Source organism: Accipiter gentilis, chromosome 29, assembly GCF_929443795.1.
Source record: "Accipiter gentilis chromosome 29, bAccGen1.1, whole genome shotgun sequence".
Classification (NCBI taxonomy): Eukaryota; Metazoa; Chordata; class Aves; order Accipitriformes; family Accipitridae; genus Astur; species Astur gentilis.
In genome coordinates, this window is record NC_064908.1 from 5,380,627 (window position 1) to 5,393,264 (window position 12,638).

General features: G+C 49.5%; 1 protein-coding gene across 1 annotated transcript; it reads right to left on the minus strand.

Moving 5' to 3' along the window:
• Window positions 1-973: 973 nt before the first annotated feature.
• TCP11 (t-complex 11) lies at window positions 974-7,928 on the minus strand. The gene is given in 10 exon segments (XM_049831725.1): window positions 974-1,370; window positions 2,969-3,132; window positions 3,595-3,779; window positions 4,091-4,311; window positions 5,008-5,070; window positions 5,073-5,134; window positions 5,516-5,736; window positions 6,473-6,593; window positions 7,296-7,428; window positions 7,826-7,928. Coding segments are annotated over 10 exon segments (1,512 nt in total). The 3' UTR covers window positions 974-1,131.
• Between the last annotated feature and the right edge of the window lie 4,710 nt (window positions 7,929-12,638).

The window sequence follows — 12,638 nt, forward strand, 5'->3', positions numbered from 1 at the left end:
TAAATTCCAGGAACAAGAAAACATCAGAGGGTTGCGGAGAGATGATGTGCTGCAGTTGTGGAAGCAGGGTGCAGGATGCTGATAAAGCTGGGAGCAGTCCCGCTGTAGTTCTTCGGTAGCGGAATCAGGGGTTTGTGCTGTCCCGAGGTGTGTAGAAGGGAGAGCACTGGCTGCCGAGTAGTCACTTTGGTTGAAGCCGCTGCTCTTGCAGTTAGTCATAACGACCCCAAATATTGAATATTATGATTTTGTGACAAACTAATTTATGCATAAAAACACAGCCACGTGTCTAAAGATAGACCTACCTCTAGCACAATGGTCTCCAACTGCTTTGTGTATGCTCTCCACATGATGGTGAGAAAAGCTCATTTTTAGCCCCGTTAATGTACCTCTGCAAGGATTGTTCTGTTGGGGACTGTCAGGACCCTAATTTACTCATGATTAACACTAAAATCACTTTTCTGCAGCACAGCAGCAACTGATTCATGTAACAACTGTAAGAGTTTATAGAACTGTATATAGAATTTACCCAGTAAAGATTTTTGGCTTTCCAAGAAGTAGGACATTTTCATTATGTAAAATTAGAGCAAGAAATCCAGACACTTAAATACAGGTTAAAGATCAGGTTTTCATGTCAGGTAAAGTATGTCTGATGTAAAATACTAAATACACTGGGGACTGCTAAACTTATACCATATGTTCCATTTCTAATAATTCAGTAAGTCAGGTTTTCAAGCTAACATTGAAATATATTGAGCCGTTTTAATGATTTTAAATACCATGTGGCTTTATCAAATGCAAACAGCGTCCCTGGGCTGTGACTAACGTTTCAGCAAAGTAGGTTACAGGCCCATGGCAGAATTAACGCCTTGAATTAAAAAAAAGCCTAAGCTGCACTGCAGTTTTATAAGCTCCACATCCCATTGCCTTCCCCACAAAATCATGGCAGTTTTTTGGGTAAAAAAAAGCCACTACCTTTTGTAGTTGAGAGGTTTATTCAGATACTGACATGCCAAGAGTCACTTCCCAGTAGCAATGGTGGCCTCGGTGGATTTGTCCGATTGATTTTTTAGAAGCTGAGGCATGATATGAGAAACTGTTCCACCCCTGCCTGGTATGTGGTGAAGATGATCAGAAAGAATCCATCCCTGTGTCCGAGTCTGGTTCCGAGTCTGGAAGAAGCATCTTCTTGAGAATTCCTGAGTAGTAAGGTGCAAACAGCTGCCTGTTGTGCTGGATCACGCTTCCAAACCTGCGCCCAACTTCCAACAGCTCTTCCTGAATGGTATCAAGGCCCTTTGGGAAATGTTTTTGAGAATTCAGTCCATCAGGGGAGATGAAAAGGCTGAGGAAGGAATGAATCCGCTGCTCTGTAGGGAGTAAAAGTATGAAAACATAAAAATAAATCAACAATCAACCTTTGCACAGAAAGCTAGTTTTGAGACAAAGCCTTCCTCACACAGTCAAGAGCAGATCTGAAGACAGCCGCATCGTGGCAGGATGTTGTGGACAAGTGATGCTCTGGATGGATTCAGGGACACAGTGGATAACTAGTCCTCTTCCAAACACTACACAGATGAAACAGTACCCAGCACAGGAACCGAGGTGAAACTGCAACACAAGGAGAGCACCCAAGTATCAGGTGTACTTGCCTTGTTCTCACTTTGTCCTAGATAGCTGCTTCTAATGATGGCTATCGCTGAGGTATTGGGCTGAAGGACTTAAGAATGGTCAAATCTAATGTTAGAGTGGAGCAGGTCAACAGTAAAGATTTTTTTCACCCACGCTTGAGAGTTTTTGTACTGCATTGAAGTGTCAAGCATCTTAGAAGCATAATAGAATATAGAACTTGAGAGCCCAGGATTTATCTTGCCTGCCACAGCAGCATTTTGACATTGAAAGCATTCAGGAAGACTCTCTGAGGAACACAGAGCTGAGATTCAACTACCCCGCTGCTTCAGATGTTCTTGCACTTGAAGTGAGTATGTGGAAAATGTTGATAGTGGCCAAGAGTGCAGGCAAGACACAGGTTTGATTTTTAGACACAGAGCAGGGGAAGGCTCTCTAGTTCTGCAGCTTCTAATGCCACACCATCAGCGAGTCACTGCCATCACACACTGCCCAGCCTGTAGTTTATCGAGGTTTGGTTTAGGCTGTTAATTCAGCCTTCTGAATTGCATCAAAACAAAATAGCCTGTTCTGACATGGAAAGAATAAACCCAAATAAACAGTGTGGTGGAGTCTGCACAGGCTGGGAAGGATACTTAACTAGATGAAGCAGTGGCCAGGAAGAGCCCCACCATATTTTCGTAGCTGATACAAGCTAGTCTTCCATGTGGAAATAATCCTTCCTGTAGCATACCCGCTGCCTGTGGCACTGCAATCTGATGCAGAGTTAGCATTCAGAGTACTAATAAAAGGTCAAAACAACCAGCTCTTACCCAAACTATTTGAATAAATATTTTGATGGAGCAACATCATAGGGCAGCTGGTTAGCTGAATACCAAGCAATGCACTGCCTAGGGATAAATATTATTTAAAGATCTAAGCATAGTGCTTTACTACAGCCAGTGATTAAGCTCTCACTCTACATCCTAGCCTGAAGATTGCAACACTACCTAGGAACAGACCTTGCACTTGGGCCTGGTTAGTTTTTAGCAAGGATGGGAGGCTTTAAGAGATTTTTCAAAGCAATTACTGTTTGCAAGTGTTTCACAGTTAAATCAAGGCAGTTTTGAAACCTAGCTTCCTGACCCTCCTCTCCTGTGCAGACTAGGTGGAGCAGCCAGGCACTGAACTTGGCTCCCACCCTTAAGCAGTAGTTCTGCTCCATGCAGGGAGTTTGTTTTGCTAGTACTAATCCTAGACCTATCCTGCATGCTCCAGTATCATTAGCCTCAACCTAAGTTGTGGCCTACGAGTGCAAAGTGGCTTCAAGGTCCAGTTAGAGATAAGCTCAGAGACTCACCGATGACCTGCCGGACTGCATTGCCCTTGTCCGCAATGCTTTTTATCTGGCCTTTCAGGGAAGCACACTTGTCAGTGGTGAAAGCAGGGTAACCCAGCTGTGAAAGAGTCCTGCTGACTTCCTGGAGCACTTGGTCACCAACATCTTCTAAAGCTTCTTCACACCTAAATCATACAAAGGTACATGCAGTCGGGCCACGACTCGCATTGGTTTGGGAAGGGGTCTTGCAGGCACAGAGCAAGGAGGGAAGTCTCCCCACGTGCCCGTGGAGTGTTACCACAGCCAGCTAGCATAGGACAAGCAACATTAAGCCAGAGCTCTGTGTACTAAGCTTCCCTTCCTGGCTTTTTGGCAAGCAGTAGGCTGCCCTGCAGCTAACTCATGAAATAGTGATCAGCACTACTAAGTATCCCCTCTAATCAAGAAGGGACTATTGCTCTAGAGAGTTAACTCCCAGCTAAAAATGCTAGCCAGCTTCCCCCACTCCTTGCAGTAGACCTAGCTGCTATTTGGATCTCAGATCCTCTTCCACTCCTGGGGGAGATTCCTGCTGCTCATCCCGCAACCAACCAGTGCCTGCATACTCACTCTTCTCCTTCTGGAAAAGAAAACTCAAAGTAACCCACCTGGTACAAGACAGCCCTTCCAAGAGGACCTTTGTTACCCGTTTCAACCTAGCTACAATCCCAGGTGAGCCACATAAGGTGCTTCCACATATGCCACTGGTCACTAGCAGGACTGCAGCTATGATGGTAAGCTGATTCACCTGCGCTTGTACTTCCTGCAGTCGGGCCTGATCCATAAACAGTGTCTGTGAACAGAAACCAAAGCAGCCTGAGGGCATAGAAACAGCAGCTGTGACAGCTCAGCAGATCTCAAGCCACGGAGCAGGGCTGTAACATCCCCATGAAGCCGAGTGGAAGGCAGCTGCCTGGCAGCAGGGAGGTTTAGGTTTGTGAAAAATCCCAATTTGTTTCACATAGGGAAAAAACGCATGCAGTGACTCATAGTGTAGAGGGGACAGGGACTCTGGCCAGTTCTTTCTATAGAAGATGCAGAACCAGTACACTTGTTCATTTTGTATATCTTTATGAAAAAGCTGTGTCAAAGCACATCTCCTACCTCAGGGTATTCCTTTTGCCCAGGCTCCCAGCAGAGCAGATTCATGTATCCTCTATTTAGCACGGACCCGAGACTTGGCACAGTTGTGCTACTGCTGGCTGCCCCTGGCGAGTGTGCGGCAGCTGAGCCACTGACTGCGGGGTGGGGTGGCGGCTGCGAAGAGGACGCGGACACTTCTGCTGCTGCTTTGCACAGCCACTCTCTCGTGCGATCCAGGCTATCTGCAATGGGGTAACAAAAATGGATGTCTCCAAGAACAGACTGGTCAGGCTAAGTCAGTAAGAAACGGGTATGCTATACTGCAGGCTGAAGGGGATGTGCGTTTGAAAGGTGAAGGCATCATGCTGGCTCCTGGAACGGTGAGGAATGGCTTACACCATCACTATCACAGTATTAACGTCCTGTTGCCAGGGCACAGGGTTAGGCTGCTGAGACTGGTATCCAGAGAATGTTACATTGGGTAGGAGATTTCAGTCTCCAAGAAGCACCTTTAATGGAGTCTGATGAAGGAGAGAGGCAGCCAGAGAGAAATCCTCTACAGCCTAGCAAAAAAGAGATGTCTACATCAAATGCAGGCTTTCCTCTTTAAATATGCCTCCTAACAACATTTGGCTCGTTCCTCTGAGGACCTCAAAACACTTTAAACTCGTGAGAACTTACAGTTCATCATGAGAGAGCTATTAGCTCTGTCTTATGCATGCAAAAACTGAAGCACACTAACTTCTTTTCTGCAAGGTATGTCAGTGAAGAGCCTTGAGGAAGGGACCCAGGAGAAGTCTAGCTTTTAGAGGCATTTCTCTCATCTGTTACTGAGCACAGGATGAAAGCATCAGCTTTGGAATACTTGGGTTCCGTTTTAGTGCTTTAATAGCTCCTGTAGGAGTAGCAGTTCTTCTCTCCCTTCCCCACTGACTTACTAGGCAGCTTATCCAAGAGTTGCTGGAATTTCTTCTGTTCATACTGGACAATGTGGTCTTGCGGAGGGTCTGGATGGTAAAATTCAGCATATCCATTTTCATCAGGCCCAACACCCAGAAAATCTCCCTGGGATGAGACACAGTGAACTGAAGGTTTAATGCTGCAGTAAATGCTGTATTTAGGGCCATTTTAAAATGCTGAGAAATGGGAATTCAGATCCTCTGATGTGATTCCATTTGCTCACAAAAGGTTGTTCAGTCTAATTGGAGTGGTCCCTAAAAATTACTAGGTCTACCAGATTTACTTCACTAAAGACTCTTCTACCATCTAAATTGCAGCTGGACAACAGGAATATGTCTACACTGAAAAACAATAAGGAAGCTGTAGCCCAGAATGCACAAAAGGGTCCTTGAGCTATAATCCAAGGCAGTTACCTCTTATCCCAGTGTTTTATTGTTGAAGGTTTTGCTGGTCTGTGTAGACCAAGGCAGAGTCAGCATCACCCACCTGAGAAGTTGAGTTGGGTTTGTGAGGCTTTGCAACCCTTGTACTTCCTTATCTCGAATGGGCGCGCACAGCCTTGCTATTGTGCCAAGGACGTACGTTGTGAGACCGTGGATATCCAGAGCGCCATGCTCAGCCTCCTGTCTAATCAACTCCATATCCAAGGCCTCTTCAATCTGGCCTCGCAGTTGGTTGTGCCATGGCAGCAGCAATGATAGCAGGGCCTGCCCAAAGAAGCAGCAGTCTCTTTTTGTTCCAGGAACTCGACAGTTCTCCAGAGTTGCTCAGCAGGAATCGAGGCTGGCCTTGTATTGAGGCTAAGCTAACTAGTCAGTACACAAATTCTGGGGCACACAGGCGCTTTAAGGGAACACCTCAACTCTAATGACTCACTTCAGGATGTCTGGCTACTGTTTCAAAACTTGCAAAACCTCCTTTGCTGTCATGCATGAAAGAAGGGAGTTATCTGTCTGGAGTCTAATGGGAAAGCATAGACTGAAAAAGCAAACTATACACAGCTTCACGCCCTGCTAAGAACATACATCTTTTAGTGCTAAACCATGTTCTTATTCACTACATCGTACACTTACATAGTAGATACAGGTCCTCATATACCTAAAGAGATGTTTTTGTATAGAGAACTGCACTTTTGTCTGGCAGAACTTGTACCAGGAATGGCCTATGGCTATTACTATAACCAACAGTTCGAACAAAAGCTTTCCATCCTTTTGGTAGATTATGTGTTTTAAAGATTGAAGACCAGAGAATGAGTTTTCTTCTCAGACAGGTTTTAGAAGGTGCAGTTGTGTAATTTGTGTCTCCCTATAAACTACACGGAGCCTATTTTCTCCTCCCTCTTACGCATGTTCACATAGGAATATTGGATGTAAAGGGCGAGGTAATGATTCAGAGAAGACGAATTCTAAGGTAACTATCTTCTTTGGTTCAGGAACAACTCACCTCTTTTATCTCCTGCAGGAGCTGGATTGCCTGAGTATAGTCTGGCGGACTAGCAGAGAGCTGTTCCTCCAGGTTGTCCCAGAAGGCTTTGTGCAAGGTCTCCTTCACTCTGTTTTCCAGGCTAAGAAAGGAGAGAGGAAGGGAAGGGTTTTCTGTTAGCATCAGACAAAACACCACCTCTTGGCTTTCACTGTGGTTCAGATCTTTCAACATGTTGTTCTGTTGGTCTTTATTCCCACCTGGCAGCAATGCACCTCACCTTTCTCCAGCTCATGGAAATCTCTCTCAACCTAAATTTCTTATTCTTCTAAAGCGGAACTCCTTCCTTTTAACCCTGTTCATAAAATGCAGCACTTACCCTGTCCTAACTGAAGGGTAAAAAGAACATAGCATTTTTCAAGGAAACTCTCCAAGCCCTCAGAGATCAACAGAATGTTTTTCTAGCTAGTGCTTGTTTTTGCAAAGTCACTTAAACAGATCTTCAGCTAAAACATAGACACCTCAGAGATCTCCACTGAAAAGTCTGCTTTGTTCATGCTGAAGTCACAGTTTACGCAGCTGAAGCCTCTAAATCTTTCAACATTAGGAGTCATATCTGACACTCATCGTATTTAAGAACTTCTTAGTAAATCATGAAGCAATGAATAAATAAAACAAGCTTCAACTTTTTTTTTATTTCAGGAGCTATCTTGTTTTCTTGTTACTTCTGCAGTCAGATGCAAACCCACCTTTTTTCCACATTCTCGCGTTTTCTGTAATGTGACAGAGAGAAGCCAAGTCTGAACACGTGTGTGTATATATATATATAGACATACACACACACCTGTCTGGGGAGAAGCTGGCTGCTTGCAGTTTGAAGTCACTGTTGAGCACAATTTCATGCACAATGGTCAGTTTGGAAATGTCATCAGTTATTTCCTGTAGCTCATTCATGGAGAGAACTTGTGGAGGGATGGCTGTAGAAAAGCAGAATAAAAGTGAGTAAGGGAAGGAACGCTAACCACAGTCTTGTGAGGGAAGAGGGTTTAAAACAACTTTTAAGTGACAAAGTGAAAACGCCCAGATTTTTTTATCTACAATATACCTCACCTTCTGTACGTGCAAAGGGACCCTCCTCCTCAACGTCCCAGCGTCCCCCCCACCCGCCCAGCGGCGGCCGAAGCCCCGCGGGCCGGTCTCACGGAGCGCGGCTGACACCTAGTGACGAATTAAATATCCAAGTCTTAACTTTTAACTCCGTTTGAATATCGGCGGCAGGGCTGTGGGAGAAGCCCCGAGGCCCCCACGTACTATGGCCCCCGGCAGGTCACCGCTTCTCCGCTCCGACCCCCCCTCGCCCCGCCTTCTCCGTACCGGGTGACGGTCCGGAGGCCGGCAGCTTCTCGCCGCGGGACCCGCCGTCCTCCCGCGGGGGCTGCTTGTCGCCGGACCGGGCCCGGGCCCGGGGATTGGGCATGGCGGTGCTCCCGCGGGGCGGCCGGGCCCGGGCCCGGGGATTGGGCATGGCGGTGCTCCCGCGGGGCGGCCGGGCCCGGGCCCGGGGATTGGGCATGGCGGTGCTCCCGCGGGGCGGCCGGGCCCGGGCCGGCGTCTCTCCCCTCACAGAACCGCCGTTAGCCCCGCGGCGCGTGCCGGCCCCGGCCCGCCACACCTTCAAACGGGGCCAAGCCACGGAGCGGCGGGCTGGGGTGGGGGAGGAACCGAGCCCGCTGCCGTTGCTTCGGGGGGCGTCCCGCAGCCACCCTTAGGGCGGCTGAGCTTCGCCAGCGCCAGAAAGCCCCTAGCGTTCCTCGGGGCGCCGCGCAGAGCCGCCGCCACCCGGGCGCGGCCTCATTGAAGGAGCCCAGCGGGTCGAGCACCCCTCCGCGCTGGCGCCGATGGCCCGCGCCGCAACGGGAACGGCCGCAACGCCGGGGTCCTATGTCCCCCTCCCTCGCGAATGGAACGCGCCCGGTGCCGTGCCGAGGCGGCGCGGCGGGGCTCTCCCACCGGAGGCGAGGGGGGACGGCGGGTGCGAGGAGAGGGGCAGCAGCCGGGCGAGGCGTCGCTGTGAGGCGTTTCCAGGCGCGGCCGGGAGCGTCGAGGCCGGTCGCCTTTCCCTCTGAGGGAAGGGGCTTGCCCGCCATCCCGGGATCCGCCGCTTGGGCGTCTCAGGAAGCCTGGCCTTCCCTACCTGTCCCCTGCCCTTGCAATGCGTTTTACAGGCGGGAGCTGCGACGGATTTGGGAGACCGTGGTATGCCGAGCGACGTGGCCGGAGCCGAACAACGGGTGGTCGCTGTACCCGGGTGCCCTTGTTGCCTGGGGAATGGCAGAAGCTCCTCTGTGTCCCGCTATCCTGGGATCGTTTTGGTACCTGAAGCCTGCGAGGGGCTGTGGCTCAGTGCCTGTCAACTGCTGGGGTGTTAAACTCAGACCTATCAGAGGGAATGAAGTGAAAAAGACGACTCTGCAGAGCTGGAGAGGCTCCAGAGAGTGCTGCTGGGTTTGCAACAGCCACAGCATCCTTTCTCCTCACTTTATTCATCTGGTTTTGTCCATTTTTCTTTCTGGTGGGTCCAGAAAGCAACGGCTGACTCCAGCCACCTACTTATTTGCTATAACCTCCCCTTGACTTCACTGGGATCAAGATTAAACCTTCTGTGGGGCAAAACACCCAGCCTGGGATGAGGTGCCTTATGCACCAATAAACAATTTGCCTTTCTTCTCCCTCCCAGCATTTTTTTTTTTTTCCCTTCTTAATTTATTTCCCAAGCATCCAATAACACCCACCAGCTGACACCTGTGCAGTCAGGGGCTGGAGCTGGGAGGTTATGGAGCACCTTGGGGCAGGGGATGGGACGTCTCAGGGTCTCGCCATACCCCCAGCTCCACATGGGTGGTGACGGGTGCTCAGCCCCACATGTGCAAGGGACAGGCATGAGAGCCAGCCTGTTCGGGAGCTGGGGCCTTGATCTGCCCCTCGTAAAACAGTCCTGGCACAGCTCTGTCCTCTAAAGTCTGCGAAATGCTTAAGATGTCTGGGTGTTGTGGCTGGAGAAATGCAGAGGATGAAAGGCGCAGGGCTGGCATGCCATGCGGGGACAGACAACCCAGCTACCACCCCTAATTAGTTACAGTTTCACAGCTTGGGCTCTCATCCCCTGATGCCCTTGCAAAGGAAAGTATCTCAGGTGGGTTTAAAGGTGGTTGGAGCTGCACCATTGCCCTGGGTTTGCAGTAAGCCAGGGGTGAAATTAATGCAGCCCAGTTGATGAATTGTAACCGGTTTAGCTGTCACAAATGATTGCATGCTGGGGTGGTAGCCATAGCCTGAAACCATGTCTGTCCCGTCTGCAGCACAAGGTGGTGTTGGAGTGATCTCCTTAAACTGTTGGTGACTTCCTCAAGCCCCCGGGGAGCTGTAAAAATCATCCCATCAAACAACAATAAGGGAAAACTGCTTGGCTTGGGAGGCGCTGCAGCTACATCAGACGGCGACTGGCCCTTGACTTAGGGGGAGACGCTGCTGAGAAATGAGCTGGGAAAACCATCTGCCCCGAAGCGCAGACAGCTCTTTCTTCTCACTTGAAGCACCCCAAGGCCCATCCGGCACATGGGGTTTGCCAGGTCACCCGGACCTGGGGGGAATTCACCTCCTCCCAAATAGAGGGCTGTGCAGGCAGGTGGACACAGTTTTTGGTTGGTTGGGGTTTTTTTAGTTTAACATTTTGCAAGAGAGAACACACATCTCAGTGCAGCAGGCTGACTGTGGGGAGAAGCAGGGCTGTCTGCTCACCATGTGCAAGCTGACAATTACTGTGTGAAACTTTCCAAAAATACGATGTGCGATGCCTCGAAGAGGCAACTGGAGCAGCTCTTGGTGGCTCCTGCATGGAAAACTCAACACCAGGAGAAGGCGATGGGGCTCTCTGCATGCGATGCAAAGGTCACGTTTGAACTTGCAGGAGCATCCATGCGGTGGGTTCATCCCAAAGAGCTCCTGCACCCACAAATAGGGGCACAAGAGGCTTTGCGGGGGTGGTTGCTCTGCTCAAAGCTGCAGAAAGGGGCAGGTGGGTGCCTTGTGGGCAGAAAAGCAACTGGTCATGAGAAATAAAACCAATAAAGCTCATCATGGGACTAGTCTGGCCCAAATCCTGTTCAGGAGTTCCCCCTGGTGCTCCCCATTCAGCTTTGTGCAATGCCAGACCCAGTTTCTGCCCCTTTCTGGTCCTTAGCTTCACGTGATGAAGCTGAGGGTGGGGAAATAGCATTTATAGAGAATAAAACAGCACAGCACTTGAGGTGACTTCAATTTACTCTTGTCACTTTCTGTTTCAGAGCAGGGCCCACCGCTCCCAACCTATAAATCCTGATCCCAGAGGAGGCAATTGTATGTATTCAAATATATATGCATTGCCCTGCATTCATTTCCTTTCCCAAGTGACTGGTGACATGAAGAATTGTAATAGCAGAATGTATTTTTAATGCATTTCCTGCAGGTTTCTGCAAGGGAATCCAATTCCTGGGTGGCTATAACTTGCAGAAGACCTCAGGAGCACTAGTAATAGGCAGAGTGGGTTTTTTTAATCTACTGTTTTAATGAGCTCCATCCATCTCTCTGATTAATCTCATTTATTTTAGCCAAGCTATCTAGCTGAAATCCCAACAGAGGAAATTGGGATTTTGAGTCTTTCAGGGTGAGTGCTTGAGTGTCAGGCAGCAAACTCCATAGGGACATTTCCAATTTGCCCTTTTATCACCTCGGAAATTTGTAACCCCGATGATCACATCAGAAAGGGACCATCCAAGCTGCGAACCTGTTTGCATCACCGGCAGCATCAATGATGTGCCATGGAGAGCCCCCACATCTCTCCTCTGCCCTGTTTCAAGCAACTCCCCTAAGAAAGCAAAGCCAGCCCAGCAGGAAGGGCTCACCTTTCCAAAAAAGCTCCTATTTTCCCAGCAGGAGCAGAGAGAACTCCATGGCTGGAGCATCTTCACCAGTGGAACGGCTGTGCTTTTGCAAACCCACCAGCACGACCCTGCCAGGCGCAGCAAGGCGGCAGCGGGTGGGAAGGGCCTGCTTGTTCAAACAGAAATACCTTCGGCGGCAGCCACAGCCGATGGAAGAGGAAATGGATTTTTTGTTTAAAAGATGGCGTTGTTTTTTCAGGCCTGACAAATGTGAAAGTCCCCATTTAAAGGAGTCGAACCGGCAGTGAAATTGGTCACTGTTTGCACACCCACGCACCGACGGAGGCAGCCGAAAGCAAACTTCCTGGTGTATCCTGATCCAAATCACCTGGGAGAGAAGCTTAGCAAGCACAGTGCACTGAGCTGTGAGCAGCCGCCCAGCCACGGAAGGCTTTCTTTGCAAAAATGCAAACCCTGTCCCAACAGGAGAGGCAAAGCCCAGTTGGTGTTACAGCCTCCCACTTCCAAAAAATGAGGGAATTTGGAGCCTACAACGTACAGCTTTGGCTTTGTTAGAAATTCTCCTTCTAGGAGGAACGCAATCAGGGCAGAGGGCAGAAAGTGTTAGCAGGTGTTTTGGGAGGGTGTGGAGGGGAGAGCTGGGGAAGCCAGGAGTTTTCCTCTGCCCCATCAGCCAGGAAAGCTATTTTTGCAGGAGGGCCTGGGGCACCAGACAAGGTCAGGATTGTTTCTGTGCTGGATGCTGGTGCAAATATGTGGGCAGGCAGCTGGATGCTGAGGAGCTCACAGCTTCCCTGCAGGCAAATGAAGTGTTGTTGTCCGTCTCGTCCAGGTGAGAGGATGCCTTGGTGTTTGGTCTGCTGTAGCCCCTGATTTTGGTTTGGGAGTCCTTTGGAGAGGCGAGTGCCTGCTGTGGTGATGGCTCTGGCGTGGGTGTGCAAGGTGTGTATATGCCTGTAACACACCACATGCTTCACCAGCGACTACAGCATCTATTAATTCCCTCCTCCTAAGCTGGTCTGTGACCTTTTCCATGAGACATCCTATATGCATGAGCTGGCTGTTGCCACCTCAGTCACGGCACACGTGTCCAAGCTGTGGCAACTGGCCACTTCGAGCAAACCCTCACCCGTCCTGCCTGGCCTCCTGCGGCCAGAACCCAATCTTGGGGCATTTCAGACTGATCTCATCATCCGCGTACTTAGGGGATGGGTTGGTGCTGGGTAAACTGAGGCTTGCAGGGGTTT